Genomic DNA, 21,711 nt, shown 5'->3' on the forward strand with positions numbered 1-21,711 from the left:
TATATGTATATGTATATGTATATGTATATGTATATGTATATGTATATAAATTTAACAGAGAGGTCTGGAAAATGGATATTTAAAAACTTGCACCTTATGCCAAACCACTTCTTTTCAGAGCAAACAAGTACTTTAGGGCGTGGGGTGGTGGTGGTATTTAAATGGCTGTCATACTCTACTACACCGCTAACGAAATACTAATAAATGTCAGTACTGAAGGATACAGATGTCACAGACTCAGACTTCTGGAGGGAGCTTACCAACTATTCCAGCAAAATGGATTCTAAGAATATGGACATAAACCCGCCAGCAGGGCAGAGGCGCGAGGTTTCAGGAGACACGTTATGTCCTCCCTCCCTGACGTGCTCACCCACCAAAGTGGCAGAGGTAGGTCTGTCCCAGGTCCCGGGAATGAGCCGCCTCTACTTGACCTTTTGGGCTCTGGGCTTGACCTGCTCACTTGACCAGTTCACTTGGTCACAGAAAAATCCAGACTTTGTGTCAGCCTTTTTGCCGGAGCCTCACGGCCCCAGACATGTCCACGAAGGCCGCCCTGCATCTTCAAAGTGGAATTTAATGCTTGTGTGTATGCATTTGGCTTCCACGTTACTCAGGCTTTGCTCAGCTTACCAAAAAATGAAGGTTTTACACTTCACACCCACATACAATAAGATGGCTACCTAGGAATTCCCCCTCCGTCCTGCAGCTTTGTATTTCTTTAAAACAAAGAAACCTCATTTCTCTCCAACAGAATTTAGTCAACTCTTGTAAAAGAAAAAAATGGCAAAGGCCAGGCCATCGAAATGTTTCCTTTTCAGCAGGAGATCTTTATGTTGTGATATAAAGGATGCAGGTGACCCAGTGCCTCAGAAGGAATGACAGGGGACCGTCTAGCATGGCTCGGGGGCCTCGAACTCAGTCCTGGATCTTCTCCCAAATCCACACAAAGCTTGGGCAGCAAGAAGCTATCGAATGTGGCTCTTCCCTATCTGGCCAAGACTGGTTCTCCACATCCTCTGCCCCTCCCTGGAGCCAGTCTTCCTGGAGAAAAGGGAGCACCATGGTTTCTCACTCCTTCTGGAATCTTCTCTGGAGTGTGTCCCACTTCACTTCCTCAAGTGCATTTCTTTCTCCTGGGCGACCCTCAGCTTAAGCCTCACTTCCTCCTTTGACATGGACTCCAGCCTCTACTGATGAGTCGTTTTCCCAAATCCTGTGGGATGCTCACAGCCTGGCGTGGACGGTAGCATCACAGGGCTGCTGTGTATCACTTGTGAACCCCTGGCTGTGCCTTGTTTGGGGGCAGGTACCTCATATCTGCATGACCGTTGACCTTGGAAGCAGGCAATCCCCTATCTGACCTAGGCAATAGCCATTTGTATGTATTGACCCACAATTCACATACATACACTTTACCATCTTCAGTTGTACTATTCTGTGGTTTTGGGGATGCTCATAGGGTTGTAGCACACATCATCACTAATTCCAGAACATTTCTATCACCTTGAAGAGAAACCCACTCCCCTACAGCAGTCTCGCCATTCCTTGTCCCTCCCTACCCTGGCAATCACAGCCTGCAATCTAATTTCTGCCTGGCAATAGCAAATTATAATGGGCTTCATGCATTTTTTTTTTTCCATCAACATTCCAAAAGCTGGCACAAACATGAGATTGCTCATTAAAATTTCTGAATGCGTTGAAAAGGATCGCTTCGGTTGTGTGAATGCGCATCCATATTTAATACTTTTGAGGGAATGCAGAGCGATAACAACCAAAAAATGGTAATTGAATACAGAAAGGGAAAACAAAAGTTGGGGTGGAGGGGAGTGTCTGGTGAGTCGGAAAGGGTTGGGGAGTGAAGGCTTTAGAGAGAGAAGAAAAACACTGTCTTACAGGGACAAGGACATTACTCTCTTGGTATGTACCTTTTAAGGTCTTATCATGTGCCGGGTCCAGCCTAGCAAGGACGTCATCTAAACCGTAAGGATCAGGCAGGAGCTAGGAATCCGATCCTTCAGATGAGGAAGGAATCTGATGTTCAGAGAGGTGAATGTCGTCCCCAAGACACACAGCAAGGGTTTAATCAAAGCTTGCTGGTCTCAGATCCCATGCTCTGATACCGCGTTATTTCTTTTGAACACTGTGCAGCCATGGATCCTAGAACTGGTCCTAAAATCATAGCCTGATGAAGAAATTGTTCTTCCACGGAAAACAGCCAGAAAACGGGCAGGTATACGTTTTCCCTGCCTGCTCCAGAAAGGGGGTCTGCTGTTCTGTTAGGCTGCTCCAGTGCCCAGTCTCTGCGGCCTCCATGGAAAAGCCACTGGAACTTCTGGCCTTTTGCTTCCCTGAAGCCTCTCTTTGTCCAGAAGCAGCTTCTTCCAGACCTCAAGATCAGCTCCCCGGTTGGCACTAAGCCTCCCGAATGCCAGAGCTCCTCTGACCTTCTCCAGCTCTGGAACTCACTTGAGGGGAGACAGAGGCCCAGTCTTGCCCTCCAGGTGGCCCAGCACACAGCTGTCCCTGATGGGCGGGTCTCTGAGGACTTGGTCAAGTGTCTTTGCTGTCTCTCTTGCCAGCTACCTACTGTCTCGATCCCCTGACCATTACTTACTGACGCTCCTCGGGGCTCTGAGCTTCTCCCTTGGTTTTCTCTCCCCAGGCAATGCTCCCTCCACTCACAATGTTTCCATAGCCACCCGTCCCCATGCCAAAGACTCTCCAGTCTTCCGGGTTGGGTAATTTTATAGGTTAACTTGGCTGGGCCACTTTGTCCCGATATTTGGTCAAACATTATTCTGGGTGTTTCTGCGAGGGTGTTTACTTTTGTGGGTGGGGTTCATCTAAACACTTGAAGGCCTGAATACAACAGAAGGTCTACCTTCCCTGAGCAGGAGGGATTTCTGAGGACCGCCTTTGGACTTCATCTGCAGCACTGGCTCTTCCTAGTTCTCAGATTGCCTTTGAACTTGAACTCTTTCCTAAGCATCCCCCATCCGATTTTGGCCTAGCCACCCTCCACAAACACATGAGCCATATCCATCAAATAAATCTCTTTCTATGTCTGCACACATCGTATTAGTTCTGTTTCTCTGGTAGAGCCCTGACGAAAACAGTCCCACAGATTTACACCCCAGTGTTCATCAGTGTTCACAGAAACTCTTCATGGTCACATCAAGTCACGGACCCCTGGCTCTCTTTCATTCTCCAGAGCTCCCCAGAAGAATAGCTCCACATCTGGCCGTGGTAGCAAGTCAGAAAGCTGGCATCTCCTTGCCCCAGCTGACAACCTATCTCTAGTGCTCATATTTACCCTTCTCATGTATCTTTCAAACTATGATCATCCCTTTGTACTGTCTGTCCCCAGCTGTATAGCTTGGGCCGCTCTCGTCACTCCCTGAGTCTCTGGGCTTCCACTCAGGCCTCCCATGAATCTCTCTTTTAGAATGGCCAATCCAATGGTGCTCGTTTGATGCTTAAAGAGTCACCTCCCAATTTTCTCAAGAAAAAGTAACAACACAAAATGAAACAAAACATAAATCTCCAATGTGACCCATACCATAGCTTCTCAGACTTTCTCATGCAAGCCCATCTCCTGGAGCTCTTGTTAGAATGCGGCTCTGGGGGGGCACCTGGGTGGCTCAGTTGGTTAAGCGACCGACTCTTGACTTTGGCTCACGTCATGATCTCAGGGTCCTGGGATCAAGCCTCATATTGGGCTCCCTACTCAGTGGGGAGTTTCTTCTTCCCTATTCCTCTACCCTTCCCCCTGCTCTACCTCTCTCTTATTCTCTCTCTCTCTCAAATAAATAAATAAAATCTTTAAAGAATTAAAAATAATGCAGCTCTGCTTCCATAGCCTGGGTAGGGCCTGGGGAATCTGTGTTCCCAGCAAGCTCCCAGGAAAGTGGGAGCTGCTGGTCCACAGACCACTCTCTGTGTGTCTACGGCTCAGAGGACATAGCATGGTGGGTTCTCTCCCTCGTGTCTCTCTTGGAACCCAGGTGCTATAAACACTGGCCTTTTCCAGGTCCCCTGTGCCACATGCTGCCTGTCACCGCAAGGCTGACAGCACTTTCCCTCCCGACTCTTGCTCAGGGTTCAGGATTCATCTGAAATGTCACTCTGCTTACTGCGCTGGAGCTCCCTGGTTATATGCCAGCATTGGACACCGCACTTCGCCTACAGATCAACACACTTGTTACTACTTGTTCAAAGTCAAGCTTTCTTACGAGGTCATAGGCATGTGAGGGCAGGAGCCACAGCTGTCTTGTTATTGCCTCACTGGGGTAAGAATTAGAGCTGGGCACCTGGAACTGCATTCATTCATCCATTCATTCATTCATTTTTTTTTTTTTTCACTGAATCACCGTTAGGTCCGTTGGTCACTCAGTGAATATTTATTGAGTCCAGTAGCATTAGATTTGATTGTGAGTGACAGAAAAACCCTAGGACAGGTTTAAACAAAGTAGAAAGTAATTTTCTTCTCATTTATGAAGAGTCTGGAGGCAAGCAGCCTGGGATTAGCGGAGGGCTTGATGAGGTCTGCAGGGATTCAGGTTTTCTCCAGCCCACGATGGTGCCTGATGCCATGATCAGCCCCTGCTGGTCCTTCTCCCAAACAGCCATTGTCCTTGGAGGTTGGGAACAATGTCAAGTTGTACAATTTTGCAAAATGTTGGCTCTGGATAAGAGAGCCTCACGACAAGCATAGTCGCCAGATCCTAAATTTAATTTGACACCCCATGAAAAGAAGACAATGGTATTCGAGCCTTGCTGGAATTTCCATTTGCTACCCTTCCTGAATTTCCTTCTCAAGGTAGCTTCCAGCAATCTCCCTTTTTCCTCAGCACAATTATATGTCCTTAACACACTGAGGAGGAAGGCTGCTAGGGCTGAGAGTCATCCTGAACCTACCAAAGAGCCTTTGGCTGCCAGTCTTCTGCTCACAAATGTTCAGCTGCCTCCTCCTCAGCATACTAACGTCCATCCAGTAGGGCTCCCTCCTCTCCTAGGTCCCCGAGAGAGACTGGTTAGCCGAGTCCAGTAACACTTTTGACAGTCTTTGTCCCCTGTGGGTGTGTTGGGGAATGCACTGTGACTTTAGCTCTGAGATTCTAGAAGTGGGCACAGCCTACCATCCCCCCACCCCTATTCCTCTGAGCCCTGAAGAGCCTTTCAACTTTACCATTCCTCCACGTTTCCAAGTTCTCACTTGCCAGTCCATTTCATAAGGCCCCAGGCTCAGGCCCCTGGTTAACAACCTTAAACCAGCACTTCCCCTGGGTCGGAGAAATAAAACCACACACCTGCAAATTCCTTTCTAACTTTAACTCTGATCTTTAACTGTGAGTCGGTGTACCCTGTTCTAATTTCTCTAGGTACTGTGTCTGGATCTCCCACCTGTAGAAATGTCTCCAGAAGTTTCCTGCTCTAAGGAGATTTAAGGAGATGATGGGCTATATGGTAGGTGTCTCCTTAATTTGGATTTTAAAGGAATAAAGGTGTTTTGTTGTCATGGTTGTTGTTTTGCTAAAATCACCTGCCTTGGCCTGCTGTCCTCTGTTAACGGGATATCTATGATGCGGACATTTCAGGGAGATGGTGTTAAACAGGGACATTGGCAGAGCCCAGGGTACTTAAATAAGGAGCTCAAATTCAGGCTGTAGGGGAAATAGCTACCTTCCTTGGGAAGAAGTTATGTCCAGAAACACCTTCAGCTCTCCTGGTTCTCTCTCCCCTCCCAGGCTGGCAGGACCCTTATTAGCAGCCCGGGTTTGGAGGTGAAAGGTCCGAGGCCGTTTATTTTCTGTAGCCCCTTGTACCCTGACTCTAGGCTTCCCGATTTGTGTCCAGTTCCCTCCCACTCAGTAGGTTCCAGTGACCCGTGAAAGTCCCAAGCCTCGGAGACAGGCATTCACCCCTTCAGGGATTTAGGAGCAGAGTGATGAGGGAAAAAAACAACGCAAAACTGGGAATCGGTATGGCCTCATGGAAGAATATGATCCTTTTTTTGGGTGTTTCCACAAAGAAATGACCCTTTGTATTCTAGTTGCCCAGAGTCTTCCACTAATTTCTCTGTGGCCCAATTCCAGGGATATGTTTGCCGTGGGCTCCGTACGGCTTCCTGCCTCAACATGAACCTCTGTATGGGGGGGGGGGGGTGGGGGGGGGGGGGGCGCATGCGCAGGTTCCGCCACACCATGAGCCTGTGCACGTGTGTGTGCGCGCATGCGTGCACATGTGCACGATTGTGCATCTGTTCGTACGAATATGTGTGTTTTTTCTGGAGCGGGTAAAGGGCACGATTCTCCCCTTAGCTCCAGCGATCAGTTCACACAATGTCTCTCCCATACCCTGCGCTTCTGCTCAGCCCCTTGGTTGGAGGCCCTGTTACTTGACTCCCGCCAACCACAGGCTGCATTTTGCTCTCAGGCCCTGAGTGGGAGACTCCTCCGCTACCGTAGTCCCGCCCTTGCTAGATCTTCGGCTCAGGTCTGGCCTTCGAGGCTTGGCAGTGACAGTCAAGGCCTCTCCAGGGACAACTGGTGTTCTCATTTTCTACCAGCCCGAGCATGTCATGAACTTTCTGGCCCAGTGGCAGCTGAGAATACAGATGAAGACAAAAATCAAAAAAGGCCCTTGGAGGCTCTCGAAGGAGGCCAATCAAGCGAAGGAGCACGAGCTTCCTTTTGAAATATCTGAACCAGCTCGTGTCTCTACCTCGTGGTAGCTCATTTATCTCTACTTAATTAGAATGCCTCTGCAAACCTGTGCTAATATAATTCTCTGATGGCCTGCGTAGGCCAGTCTCTGCCTTTAAAGGGAGTGAGACAAATTAACCCATGCACCCAGGCCCTCCCCGCACGCCCTACCCCCCACCCCAGCACACACACAATCACAGACACACACTAAAACATGATTCACAGCAAATTGGCGTTAAAGACCCTGGAAGTTATGGTTGACCTTTTCCCAGGCCTCCTGGAAGCACCCTGTTCCATGGTCAAAGAAATGCTATAGAGAAATAGACATCTTAGTTCCACGCCACTTACACTGTTTAATTATGCAGAACCTTCTACAAATGCAAAGCTTTACTATCTTAATATGCAAAGTTGGAAGTGACAAATATTGAAAAGAAAGTCATTCCTAGCCAGGCCAAGTTCTGTTTTCCAAGAAAAAGCTCTGTCTCTCAAGTATATGGTTTATTTTTGTGTGTGACTTGGTTTTGTACTCTGGGTCAAATATCCCCAAAAGAGAGAGAGAGAGGGAGAGAGAGAAAAAAAAGAAAAGGAGAGAGAGAGAGAGAGAGAGAGAGAGAGAGAAAATGGAGGGAGAGAGCGGGAGGGAGGAAGTCAGGGAGGAAGAAAGAAAAACCAGAAAAGGAGATGATAGGGAAACATCCCCCACCCCTCAATTTCAACACAGAGATCATTCTTTTGGAAAACTAGGCTTTGAAGTAGTTATTTTTAATGCTTACTGATGGCCACCTAGGAACATTGTCTTTTGGGGAAACAGTAGGAACACAGTAATGTTTGTGTTTATCTCAATGATCTGAGTTCCTTGCAAACAGCTGAGTCCCAAGGAAGGCAAGACATGTTCTTTCAAGAACTTCCAGACAATGATCAGGTTATGGTCAAAGGAAATGCTCTGACTTTAGTCCTAGTAAGTTTAGTTTTCTGTCCAGCCAATGTCCTATTTTGGTTTTGTCACATTCACACATATGCGTGATCGCTCAACTCACAAAAACTTGTCACATCAAACTGAGTTTTAAGTCTTGTTAATAATGATTTAAAAAAAAAAGTCTCACTTTGCAGGATTGTAAGGGAGGAAAAGGTGTAATGAAATCGAACAAAACCTCCCCAGTTACAAGAATCTAGCCTCCTCCACTGAGGTTATGGGGAGTAAGTTCTCTGTAGCCGTTGTGATTTCTGAAGGACAAATTTGATCAGGGTGGATGGCTCATTCTTTACTTTTATGTCCTCCTCCCTGAAAAATCCTAGGCCTCCAGGAAGATTGCTGGAGAATATACGCTTTTTCTTTTCCATGCACAACCCCATGCTCTGGGACAAACACATGTGTTGGTGACTTCCATCGTGAATATTCATGGTAACTTATCTAGAATGTTCAAAATTGGTTTCTACTTTTACTCTTTTTTAATGTAAAATTTTGTGTATAGGAAACTATGGTATTATTTTAGAATTTAACTCTAAATCTTCTGTGGGAACATTATAAAAACAATCACCAAAGTCTATTCCTTCTTCTTGAACATAATAGGCAGTGACACAAGTTTGCTTTGAGTGCATATGTAAATGCAACATCATCCTGCGGATTGTATGCAAAGAATAAAATAGATCCATCACTCTCCCTTTCAGACAATGATGGTTCAGGCAGTGACATGATGTCATATTGAATAAACATTGAGGAAGAATTAGATTCATCTGATTATTTTGTATCGGTATTCATTTTTTTGTGGATTGTCATTTGGAACCACCAGTTAATATCATGGCATCTTCAACCATATATTAAAAGCATGGGTTCAAATAGCTGAACTATGGAAAGAGCCCAGATGTCCATCCACAGATGAATGGGTAAAGAAGATGTGGTATATGTATATATGATGGAATATTATGTAGCCATCAAAAATGAAACCTTGCTATTTGCAACGATGTGGATGGATCTAGAGGGCATTATGTTAAGCAAAATAACTCAATCAGAGAAAGATAATTATCATATGATCTCCCTGATATGTGGAATTTAAGAAACAAAGCAGAGGATCGCAGGGGAAGTGAGCAAAAAAAGAAACAAGAGGAAACCAGAGGGGGAGACAAGCCATAAGAGACTCTTAATCATAGGAAACAAACTGAGGGTTACTAGAGGGGAAAGGGGTAGTGGGCTGGGGTAACTGGGTGACGGACATTGGGGAGGGTATTGTTCTAATGAGCACTGGGTACGGTCTAAGACTGATGAATCACAGACCTGAAACAAATAATATATTCTATGTTAATTAATTAAATTTAAATTTAAAAAAAGCATGTGATTCAGGTTGTTAGATAAAAAGCAGGATGACCAGTTATAGTTGAATTTCTGATAAATTATAAGCAATTTTTTTTTTAGCATAAATGTATCCCATTTAGTTTGGGGGACATGTTTATATAAGAAAATATTTGTTGTTTATCTGAAATTCAAATGTATCTGGGAGTCCTGTATTTTTATTTGCTAACTATGACAACCTTAAATACACAGAGTCAGTGCTACTGCCAGGAGAGCTGTTTGAAACAAGAGGAGAAATCCCACTGGGCCTGAAAGATCTTAGTAACTTCCTGATAGAAGGCGCACACAACATACCTAGTTTTTCTTGCCACACTAAGGCAGAACTCCTTCCCTTCTCCATTCCCTATCCTCTCTGAGAAGCTGAGTGGGTGGAATGTCACTGGCATTAGTGTTATCTTAGAGTTGCTACTTGGGATTATTCCTATCACCAGAGCTTTAACAAGTGGCATTTGGGTTTAACGAATATTTATTGAGCGCGTACGGCTTTGCAGAGCAGTGTGCTAGGCTGAGGCTTTTTTCTCAAGGAGTTTAGAATCCAGAGATGAAGAGTAATGTGTTGACAACTGAAGCTGATTCAAAGCAATGTGTGAGAAGATCCAAATAACATACTACAGGGATGAATAAATTATGTGAGCAGTGGGAGATGAGAGAAGGGTTCATAGAGGAGAGAAGAATTCATGGTGGGTGAACTGGGTTGGCAGGGGAGGAGGGTTCTTGATGGACAGATATAAGCCAATAGCCTCCCATGCTGCAAAGATGGAATCATCAAAGTGACAGAAATAGGAATGTCTGGTTAGAGCCCTTGTGCAGCCCTGGCGGGAATGAGTCATTCATTTGTTTGTTGAGGAGATCTTTATTAAACACCATTGAACACATTAATGTAAAATTGCAACTGTGTAAAGAGCAATGAAGAAGAGACACATGGTTCCAGGAAGGGTAGTATATGAGGAAAGACCTAGTGAGGGCAGTTGGACATGGCATTTGTGAGGGAGGCAGTGTTTGAGTTGAGCTCTGAAAGGAGAATAGAATTAACCAGGTGACAGGGGCAGAGGGGGCATAAGGGCTTGAGAGGAAGAGGACATAAGACAGATAACGTAATATGTGCAAAGGCCCAGTGGCAGAAGGAATCAGGGGCTTTCAAAGAACTGGAAGAAAGCTGGTGTGTCTAGAACACAGACAGCATGGTGGCATATTACACTAGAGAGGCAGTAGATAGCAGTTGGATCCATGCATGGCATTTTGGAATCCTTTAGAGAGTTCTGTCATAACACCCTGAGCCCTATGGAGCCATTCTATGCAATTAAGTAATTGACATTGACTGTGAAAGAATCATTGGCTATACTGGTGAGAAGAGACTGGAGGGGAACCAAACAGCCATGAGGAGACCAGTTAGGAGGCTACTTCAGTAGTTTGGGCAAGCATTGAGGGAAAGCCATATTCCACTTCCTTCCTGATTACTTTTTCTGTTGCATTTTCAGGGGAACCTAAGAGGAGAAGCCCCAGCCTCCAATCAGCATGCCCATGGAACATCTGGGTCTGGATGGCCCAGCAAGGTGGGAAGAATCCCACATGTCACCATGTGTTGATATTGGTAGAGGTAGAGCACGGGGTATCTTACCAAACAGTAGCAGTTCAGCAGAGTCCCAAGTGGATATTTCAGGCCTCAGAGGAGCAGGGGAATGCAGGCCAACTCAAAAGCCAGCTGGCCTTGACTGTCCAAACTGGCTTTCCTACGCCAAACACCTGACAAGGTAGAGCCCCAGCTGCCCCAGCTGGAGTCTTTCTATTGAGACCTTCAGAATCCTAGCACTTTTCTTCTCTCACTGGTCCCTCTCTTCCCAGGTGGCAGGAGAGATGAATGGTTCTGTGACTCTTAGAACCCCTCCAGCCAGTTCTAAAAGCATTGGGCTTTGGTTGGCCATATTCACTCAACAATTACCAAGAAGTGTAGGTGACATCTCTTCCATGGTATTCTTTGATATTTAACCCTTGCAATATACGCTTGTTACAAACTCTGTGAATTCAAAAGATCCTCTTGAAGTATCCTTTTAATATCAACAGGTATGAATTGATGTAGGTGACATCGTGTGTCGTGTACAGTCAGAACAGCCCCCACAGGGAGGGGGAGCGTATTTGCTGACTGGCCACTTTTATGCATCTTCCAACTTTACCACAGGCCAAACCTCCCTTTGAGTAGCACTGGTCAACCTCTGACTATGTTGGACAGATGCTCATGAATGCCAGGAAAGAAGGCCAAATTCACAAGTATAATGGCTCAACATTGGCTCTTAGGCCCTTGGAAAAATGCAAAGTATGCCCGTGGGACTCCTGGTTCCAGACCAGTCCTATGTTGTGGGTTCCATCAGCCACATAGATCTTATTAGAGGTTAATAGATCCTTCAAATGGTGTAGCTCAGAGGTTTTCAACTTTGGCACTATTGACATTCTAGGTGGGGTAACTCTTTGTTGGGGGGCTGTCCTGTGCACTGGAGGGTCTTTAGCAGCATCCCTGGCCTCCCCCAAATCTGACAACCAAAAATGTCTGCAGACATTGGCAAATATCCCGAAAGGGCAGAATTGCCCCTAGTTGAGACTGCCACTGCACTCTACACTCCTCAGTTATCTAATGGGAAAATCAGGATCTGGAGAGGGAAGAATGCCTTTGGAGGACCCACAATTCTACAGAAACAACCCTAGAAGGGGGCCTCAGGTCTTTGAATTCTAGTCTGGGTTTGTCTCCACAGCCCCCCAAAATGGACTATTTTTCTGATTATGTCACATCTTTCTGTCCATGTCCCCCCTCTAGACCCTGCTCCTTATTCCTTCCCTTTTGTTCGAATGTCTTCTTTCTTGCATCCTCTTACTCCTGAGGTTTTCCTGGAAGCACTAAGGCATTTGTTCCGTCAAATTCCAACCCCACAGAAGAATAGGTCTCAAGCAAAACTCTAAACAAGATGAGAACCGAAGCTTTTCATGTCTGCCTTGCCAGCAGCCCAGCAGAGTACTGGGCACAACATAGACCCCTTACGTGCATGGGTATGTTTGTGTGTATGAGAGAGAGAGTGTGTGTTTTAACTGAGTACCAAAAAAGTTATCTTTTTTATTCCTTGTCTTCTATTCTAGTGAGTCATATCTTGCTCACGGACAAGGGTTCTTCTCTCCATCTTTTGCTTTCAAAACAGATTCTCGCACCCTTTATTCACACCAAGGCGTAAATAACTGGTAATAACCACAGATGATAATTTTCTACAGAGTTGGCATATACTGAAAGAGGAAATACACAACTTCCTGTAACACAGAACTCTGGGCCTTTTTCTAAATGAATAGTGTAATAACAAAGTCCACAGTGAACACAGACAAACTCCGATTTCATCACGGCCACCCATAGCTCGTACAACACTCCATTTCTTGGTGTTACGGCATACTCACACGACTCAGCACACTGGGCCATGGAGTGCCGTGGCGGGTGTACCCTGGCCAGGCTGCCCGCATGCTAGCATTTTCCTTACAGGACAACAACATGAGATCTGGGTCCCAGCACCCGAGAGATGGGCCCTTCCGGAGAAGGTGTGAACATTCTTCTCTGAATTTTACTTATAGCCAGCTTCACTTAATAATCTAACAAGTTTGCTATCAAGAATTTGAAGGGAAGTGGTTTTGTGGGTTTGAATGCGTTCTTTATGTTGAAGTGTTGTGTCCCTCAGTTATGGATGGGAAGAAGTGTTTTTGCTCTCTGACCTGCTTTGGAAGCCAGTTTGCTGCCTGGGCTCTGCTCCTGGAATCTGGACGGAAGGTTGTAGGTTCAAAACCACCTGCAGTCATGAAAGGGGTGATGCCCCCTTGGTGTCTGTGCCCACACTTCCCTCCTGGAGTGAATGTGAAGCTGAGAGAGGTCATGAAGCTGTCAGAAAGCGTGATGTCTATTCAGATCAGAGGACACAGAGTCATAAAGCTTTCAGGGCTGACGGTGCCTCAGAGCTGTGTAAAGCTGGTGAACATCGGGGGGAGAGCTTGGTGATTTATTACTTCATCGGCTTCTGACATCGCAGATGTTATTTCTGCTGCAAGATGAGCTAGAAGAGCTGTGATATGAAACCAGAAAATGCACACCTCATTTCTCTCTGTTGGCTCTTGGTGCGGCTGGTGGGTTTTTTGTTGTTGTTGTTGGTGGTGGTGGGGCGGGGGGCGGGGAGGCTCCAGTGGAGTGTCATGGTGCAGGAAAGAGGGAGACCTAGAAACATGACTCAGAGCTGGGCCATGTGTGGAAAGGAGCCCGACATGGGAAGGAGGCAAGGAGGGAAATGTGCTTGGCCTTTGTGCAATGCCAGGTGGGGCATCCCTCTTCACCCAGTGACCCCAGGGTGAGCTGAGCAGTCTTACAAAATAGAACCCTCTGGCAGAATGAGAGCTCCTCCCACCGCCTTTGCTTGCAGGAGTCTTGCAGGGAGTGCTGTTTCTGCAAGGAAGGTAGTTGTGGAAGGCATTGGCGACCTGGAACCTGGTTACTCAGAAGCCTTTCCCAGTTAACCTAAGTTTAATGATCCTTTGCCCCTGAAGGCTAACTTGAAAGAGAGGCAGAAATGATTAGTCCCCAGTTTTTTAAAAGGCAAATTATTTGTTCAGATTCTGGGGAATTAAGTATCTGATCATATCCTTGAGACCAATAGAAGCCCATGAAAGCTTGATGTCATGGGATGGACTTTGAAGGCGAGTTTTTGTCCTGTCCCCCAACCCCAGCCTTACAAAGGGGGGGGGGGGACTCTGTAAATAATGTTATGAGTACATAAAGTAATTTGACCTTAGAACTCTAGGCATACATTATTATTAGCAAAATCAACTGTGTATACACTGGAATTCTGTCTGTAGGCTCATACTCAAAGCAAAAAAAAAAAATAAATACCCTACAAAAGGAACACACAGACATGTGTGGTCTGGGACAGATTCCCTTTCCTTCCCTGGGTTAGAAAAAACATCTGTGACTTTAGGAATAATCAGCATCATTTAGGCTATGCCAAATAATACAGGTAGATACTGTTTACCTTAAGATAGACCGAGCAAGTATCGGTATTCACCAGCCATTTTTACATCTAGGATGAGGACACTGAAAACAATATCAACAGGTCAAACCTTTGAGATCAGTTTGGAGGGTCATCTAAATGGCGTGGTGGGGGGAACCCAAGTGGCGGGATTGGCACCTTAACACACACGAACAAAAACAAACAAAAAACCCCCTAGAAACAAAACTTCTTCCCCGTCTGCTTGCCTCAGTGGCAGAAATGGTACCATTAGGAAATCATTCATTTAGTTTTCCTTTTAAAACACAGATAACTCCCTTAAGAATTTAAACATAGAGCTACCCTATAACCCTGCAATTGCACTACTGGGTGTTTACCCCAAAGATACAGATGTAGTGAAAAGAAGGGCCATCTGTACCCCAATGTTCATAGCAGCAATGGCCACGGTCGCCAAACCGTGGAAGGAACCAAGATGCCCTTCAACAGACAAATGGATAAAGAAGATATGCTCCATATATACAATGGAGTATTATGCCTCCATCAGAAAGGATGAATACCCAACTTTTGTATCAACATGGACGGGACTGGAGGAGATTATGCTGAGTGAAATAAGTCAAGCAGAGAGAGTCAATTATCATATGGTTTCACTTACTTGTGGAGCATAAGGAATAACATGGAGGACATTGGGAGATGGAGAGGAGAAGGGAGTTGGGGGAAATCAGAGAGGAGACAAACCATGGGAGACTGTGGACTCTGAGAAACAAACTGAGGGTTTTGTGGGGCAAGGGAATGGGAGGTTGGGTGAGCCTGGTGGTGGGTAATAAGGAGGGCACGTATTGCATGGAGCACTGGGTATGGTGTGTAAACAATGAATCTTGGAACACTAAAAACAATACAAAATAAAATTTAAAAATATAAAAATAAAAAGATGAAAAATAAAAAAAATAAAATGCTGTATGAGAAATAAAATTTTGCTTGGACAATTAAAAAAACAGGTATTTCTATAAAAGGGCATTATATTGTCCATATTCACTTACATTATGGAAATATTGAGTTCTTCGTATTTGTCCAGGTCTAGCGTAGTTACCCATGTGTACGGAAGAGGTTTTTTAAAATTTTTTAATGAGGTTTGTTTTTTTTTTTTGAAGAATTAGAAAAAAATTTTTAAAAAGATTTATTTATTTATTTATTTGACAGAGAAAGAGAGAGAGATAGCGAGAGAGGGAACACAAGCAGGGGGAGTGAGACAGGGAGAAGTAGGCTTCCTCCAAAGCAGGAAGCCCGATGTGGGGCTCAGATCCCAGGACCCTGGGATCATAATCTGAGCCAAAGGCGGACAATTAATGACTGAGCCACCCAGGCTCCCCTACAGATGAGTTTAATAGGAGGATTAATAGTAATGAACAGAGTAGCTCCCCAAACACCTTCTTCCTCCTTGCAAATCTCTGCCCTAGCACACCAACACTGTCCTGTCAAAGACAGACTTGGGAAGGCAGTCATGGAGTGAGGTGGGCTTAGAATCAGCAGGGTCAGGTTTCAAATCCAGACTCTGCCACTTGAACGCTGTATGCCTTTGGGCAAATTACTTAGCCATTCCAAGTCTCAGGTTGCCCAACTATAAAATGGAGTCAATAATATTTACTTTGCAGTGTTATTGTGAAGATTAAAACTGATGATGAATGTGGGGTGCCTGGGGGTTTCAGTCAGTTAAGCATCTGACTCTTGAGTTAGGCTCAGGTCATAATCTCAGGGTCTTGAGATCAAGCCCTGTGTTGGGCTCCACACTCAGCATGGAGACTGCTTATGGTTCTCTCTCTTCTTCTCCCTCTGGCCCTCCTCTGGCTCATGTGTGTTCTGTCTCTCTCTCTCTCCAAAAAAAAAAAAAAAAAAAAAAAAAAGAGTGCTAAAAAATTGATGATGAATGTAAAGCCACATGGTAAATATTCAACACACGATGAAGATTGCAGAGACGGAGAAGATGATGATTTCTTGCCCCACTCCTGGCCAGCCCAACCGTGGCCTTGGAGCAAAGGGCCGACAGGCTGGGGGAGCACAAGTGTAAGAACACGTTTGACAGGTCCTAGATGCCTTGAGGATCCTGGGCATCTGGAGGTGGGGAGGGTGTGGAGGAGGAAGAAGATATAGTTGGCTAATCGCGGAAGACAAACTATTTCTCAGTTTTTCTGGGGGCGGGTCTTCTTCACACCTTCCATCAAACATTCTCCATGCTGAAGAGCGTGTGTGTGTGTGTGTGTGTGTGTGTGTGTGTGTGTGTGTGTGTGTTTCTGATGAATTCTTTTGGGGTTGGTGCTAGATAATTTCCAGAATTTGATTATGACCCAGTTGGCTCACTATGGGCACAAAGCATGCATTGTTATGAGTAATTTTTTAATTATTATAAGAACTAAGCCGATTTGGAAAGGAAGCTCAGATGTTGTGTGAGATCTGTTGTGGCTCCTGGCAATTTCTTTTTTGACAAGATTTGAGATGCCTGAGCAACCTAGAGTACTAGGTGATCATTAATGACAATCATGATAAGTAAGGATAAAAATCTCTAAAAATGATGATAAAAAATTTTTTTTGATGATGAATTCATCTTTTCAGGTCTCCTAGCATTTTCACACTCAGTGTCTTGGTCTGTATAACAACTCTGTAACATAAGCTAAGTAAAGGAAGTTAGTAGCTCCATTTTGCAGATGGGAAAATTGAGTCTTTAGAAGGTTTAGTAACATTCTCAACAGTGTTTTGCAGAGCTGGGATGAGACCCTGGATCTCTGGATGCTTAGTTTATACTAAAAGACACTAATGGAGGTAAAACAGCTTATCCGTTTTTGAAATCAAGCTATATGAGCCCTTTTTATTTGCCACATGTCATGTAGGGCATTACAAATACGAAGATAAATGTGTCACAATCGCTTCCCTCAAAGAGCAGTTGAATTGTCTTTTCTTTTATAAACTGTACCTAGTTTATAATTTTAATTTTCCTAATTAAAATGGAGAGACAAGCTACCTGGCAAGTATGACTATTTTTATGGGAACCACTGGAGAGATTATATGAACACGGGTCGTGGGAAATTCAGGGTATATGGTGGTTATTGGTAACTTAAGCCTTGTTTTTTACCTCATTTTCTCCCTTTCCCCTTATTTTTGCTTCACTCAATTCCCCAAACAGGCAAAGTCTGAGCAATGAAAGATCACGCTGGCTCAGAGGTGAGCCAGGTGGTGGCAGGTTCCAGACCAACCCGCCATTGCTGCTGTGATGTTAGATTCTTGTCTCACCCCGAGGATGTCAAATTTGGAGCTCATCTCTTTGGAAGACACCTCTATCTTAACCACCTCCCCAATTCCCTAACTTATTCTGACCTTGAAGCATTTCTTATAAAGAAATAGACAATCAAACACCTTACGTGTTCTGGAGAATTCCCCAACATGGAAATTCAGCAACAAAAGGGTGCCTAGACCAGATTTGCAAAGGGCTGTGGTTTAAGGAGGCCCTTTGCCTTGAAACCCACTAATTGAGGTTGTGTTGCCATGAGTCGATGGTGCATAAGGTCAGGCTCTCAGATGACCAGCAGAGGGCAAGAGGAAATTAACGAGAAATTTCCCGGAAGAAAGAACCAAAGAGGCTTTGCTTTAAAGATTTACTTTTTCTGCACCTTGAACATTTCTGGCAGCTGTGTTGCTGACAGATTTGTGGCAACATTCTTCTGGCCTAGGTAAATGTTTGCTCTGTTTTTTTTCTCCCCACTTCATGTATTTAAGAGCGTATGGGTCTTGAATCCCTCCCTGCCCTTAGGTGGAAACACGCAATCTACCCTTCTGAACGTAGAAGAAGGAAAACATAGACTTTGTTCACTCCCCAGATTCTCTGCTTGAAGCAAGTTTAGGAATTTATGTGTGGTTGGAATGGGGAATGAAGACTATTCTGGAACCTGGCTACCACGCCGTATTTCCAATTTGGCTTCAATTGTTATGTCAGGATAGAGAAAAGCATTTCCATCCACATAGCCCAGAAAACCAAAATAGAAAACTCTTGAGTTGAACACAATATAGACTTGTTAAAAGCGTAAAATAATTTAAAGCCTCTCAAATACACAGGTGAGAGGTTTGCAGGAGAGCAAGGGAGAGCGAGAGGCCTGAATTTCAGATAGATATGGTTTTGTAAATCATGACAGCTTTATATGAAGGTCACCAGTAAAATCAGGTGACATTTTAACATACAGAATTATGCATTAAAGCGTAGACTCTGTGCCAGCTTCTCACCCAATAAAATTAGATGGAAATAGTCCTACAGAAAAGAAGTTATTCCATTATTTCCCCCCACAGTATTCCTGATGGTGAAAATCTAGGCTAACTAATAGTGTAGCAGGGAACCTAAAGGAAATGAACCTTAAGCCCTTGGCTAATTTTTAATTCTCATGATTTCATGATATGCATAACAATTACATTTTGGGTTTTGAGGCCGTTTTCAAATGATTAAACATATGCTCAACGTGGGGTATGTATTCCAGATAAACCATTGTTTCAATATTTAAAATCATTTAACTTGGATAATCAGACAGGATTTTGAAGCTTTTGTGTATGTGTGTTGGGGGGGTGGTTTGGTGCTGGCGGTTCTGATTAAATGTAGAACAATTCAAAGGAGTTCAAGAGTCTGGTCTGCATGATTAATAGTCTGCAGTGGATATTAGAAATCCAGACAGACTAAAGGCAAAATGCCTTCCTCTCGTAGACAGACTGTATTCTAACCTCCGAGGACTCTGCACATTTAGTCACTCTCTCAATTCGACTGCGTTTGCCAACCCCGGGCGTCGCTGGATTAGAGAGTAGTGGAAAAAAACCCCTCCCAGGAGTGATCGTATCAAATTCCCCGAGTGTTTAATCTGTCTGGCACATGGATGGCCCTCTTGGGCTGCAGAGAGCGCTCAGCAGAGAGAGCCGTCTTGGGCTGGCGTGCCGGTGCTTGGAAAGTGAAAGCAGGCGGTTATAGCCTCCTCCCCAGCCTGCATTCCTGGCCTTCCACATCATGAGGCCGTTGTTTGGTTGGAATGGGAGAGCTTGCCTTAAGGTCACACGTGGATAGGTGCATTTCTGTCTGCGACATTGACACCGGAAGCCTCTGACCTCCTTCACGGAAAGGAGGCTCGTGAGTTCTCACCAAAATTTGAATTTATGGTTCCTTAAGCCTATACCGTTGTGGACCTTAGTCAAGGGGAAGAGCAGCCCGTTTCCCTCAAAATAATCCATGTGGAGCATCCTCTGCTCTTCTCAGGTTCAAGGCCAGACTTTGCCATTTATTAGCTCTGACCGTGGGCAAATTCCTCACTTTCTCTATGTCCCAGTTTCCTCAGCTTGCTTTATTTATTTATTTATTTACTTATTTATTTAAAGATTTTATTTATTTGATAGAGAGAGAAATCACAAGTAGGCAGAGAGGCAGAGGCAGAGAGAGAGGGGGAAGCAGGATCTCTGCTGAGCAGCGAGCCCGATGTGGGGCTCAATCCCAGGACCCTGAGATCATGACTGGAGCCGAAGGCAGAAGCTTAACCCACTGAGCCACCCAGGTGCCCCTCAGTTTCCTCAGCTTTAAAACAGGGACAATAATAGTAACTTTGTCCTAGGGTTGTTGTAAACATTGACCAAGTCCACTTATACATACAGATTAAAGTAGTTGCCATATACATGAGAAGTTAATATTTATAACAACAACAACAACAACAACAATAACAACAACAACAATATCTCCTTTCTTTCCTGAGCCCTGGAACATGTTAATATTGTTCTCGATACATCCTCTTTATCAACAAATATTTCCTGAATACTATTATGTGTAGGGTATTCTGTTGAGAGCTATTTTTTAAAAAAAGATTTTATCTATTTATTTGAGAGAGAGAGAGAGTACAAGCCAGGGGAGAGGGAGAGGAACAAGCAGACTCCCCACCGAGGGCAGAGGCCCACTTGGGTCTCAATCCCAAGAACCCAAGATTATGATATGAGCTGAGGGCAGACGCTTAACCAACGGAGAAACCCAGACGCCCCTGGAGAGGTTTTCTGACACTAACAATGTAATTATTTTGGCCTTTCCATGTGTTCAGATGTGTCTAGCAGACTGAAAGGTCAGTCAAAATTTGGGGGGAGGGTGACAGGAGGCAGGAGGACACTGGGTGACACTTGAAGAAGTTGGGGTTGATGCCTTGAAGGATAAGAGCCTAACACTAGAACATCAGTGTGGAATCCTGGGATAAGTAATCCTCGGTTATTTCAAAGGTCCATTTTGGGAATGAGTGGGGATATTAAGAGTATATAAGGAGGCCTTTTTAGTGTCCTTAAAGTAGCAAGTTACGCCCAAAGGGAGGAACTCAGTGGCAGATCCTGAGGGGGGACATTTAGCAGAAAGAAGGCTGGAAGAGACAGAAATGGTGGCTTATTCAGGGAAAGGGGAGGAAGAGATGGCTCTGGACCTTGTAGATCCCATGGAAAGAGACTGGGAAGCAGGGAAAGAGTGGCCACTGGTGTTCCCTGGAGATGGTTGAAGGGCTGTGGGAGAGGCACCAGGGTCTGCTTCTGCTGTCATTGTGAGAGATGAAGAGGTGGCTGTGTTCCCAGCGTGGTGTAGAGAGGCGAGAAGAGATGGGCCCCACAGCTGACAGGCCACCTCAGGAGCAGGTGTGGCCTCCTGAGTGACTCCCCAAGAGAAGGGACCAGGGAGCTGGGTGGAGCCGTAGGCCCCAGCATCCAGCGTGGGCTGAGACGTTCCCGCAGTGGGAACCAGCCATCTCCTCCAGCCACCATCCCGGAGCAGAGTCGGTAAAGCTTGAGGGCAAGAAACGGTCACCCAAGAATTGAATCTCTGGCCAAGTCGTTCTTTGAGTATGAAAGCAGCAGGCAGATATCATCAAGGGTTGAAAAGCTCAAGAAATACAGCATCTGTGGGTCCTTTTTGAAAATAAAAACTGTGTCTTGAAAATCAATCCAGCCAAATAAAAAATGAATAAAAATAAAGAATTCAGGAACTGAGAGGTTGTGGATTCATTTAAAATAGAACTGAGACTGAAACACCGTAGGAAGTATGGCTAAAGAATGGAACTTAAAGGTCACATGTAAATATTACAGCTAATCCGACTGGGGATGGGAGGAACAGGGGTGGGGAAAAAATACGATAACTTCCTTCCTCATCTTCTCTGTCAGGGAATCAGTAGAGACTCCCCAGTGTTGAAAAGGGGCAGTTTAATAATAATTTCAGCTCTTAAAATTTGGCATCCGTGTTTTCTTAATTCAGGGAGAACTTCTCAGAACCCATGTCTATTGGTGAAGAAACATTTGTCTGAAATGCATCAGTTTCTTCAGTTTTGAGTTCCTCATCTGAAAATGCAGTTGAATTCCTTCAATTTAAAATTGCATGTGTATCATCTCATTTTTGTAAATGTCAGTGTGGAATCATGGGATGATTTATCCTGGGTTATCTCGTCAAGGAGCTTCCGTGTATCCATCAGGCTTTGTCCCTGTAGAAGTACCCGGAGAGGTGTCTGGAAGAACGCGTGTCAACTATCAGTCGTGGTTCTATTTCTGCGTGGTGGGATTTGGGGTGATTTTTAGGTGTTACTAAATTTTTTTCTGATATTACTTGAATTTTTCGAGAGTATTT

General features: G+C 44.8%; 1 protein-coding gene across 2 annotated transcripts in view; it reads right to left on the minus strand.

The window, feature by feature from the left end:
• Nucleotides 1-21,711, minus strand: part of NEDD9 (neural precursor cell expressed, developmentally down-regulated 9) — a 115,219-nt gene that overhangs the window by 59,279 nt on the left and 34,229 nt on the right. The window contains exon 1 of one of the 2 annotated variants that reach the window (XM_032861564.1): nucleotides 12,790-12,888. The exons of the other annotated variant lie outside the window; for it this stretch is intronic. Coding sequence (XP_032717455.1) covers nucleotides 12,790-12,873 — 84 coding nt within the window. The 5' untranslated portion in view covers nucleotides 12,874-12,888. Of the gene's footprint in view, nucleotides 1-12,789; nucleotides 12,889-21,711 lie in introns of those variants that run through there. 2 annotated transcript variants of the gene reach the window in all.

Source organism: Lontra canadensis, unplaced genomic scaffold (genome assembly GCF_010015895.1).
Source record: "Lontra canadensis isolate GAN:19392208 unplaced genomic scaffold, GSC_riverotter_1.0 scaffold21, whole genome shotgun sequence".
In the NCBI taxonomy this organism is placed as follows: Eukaryota; Metazoa; Chordata; class Mammalia; order Carnivora; family Mustelidae; genus Lontra; species Lontra canadensis.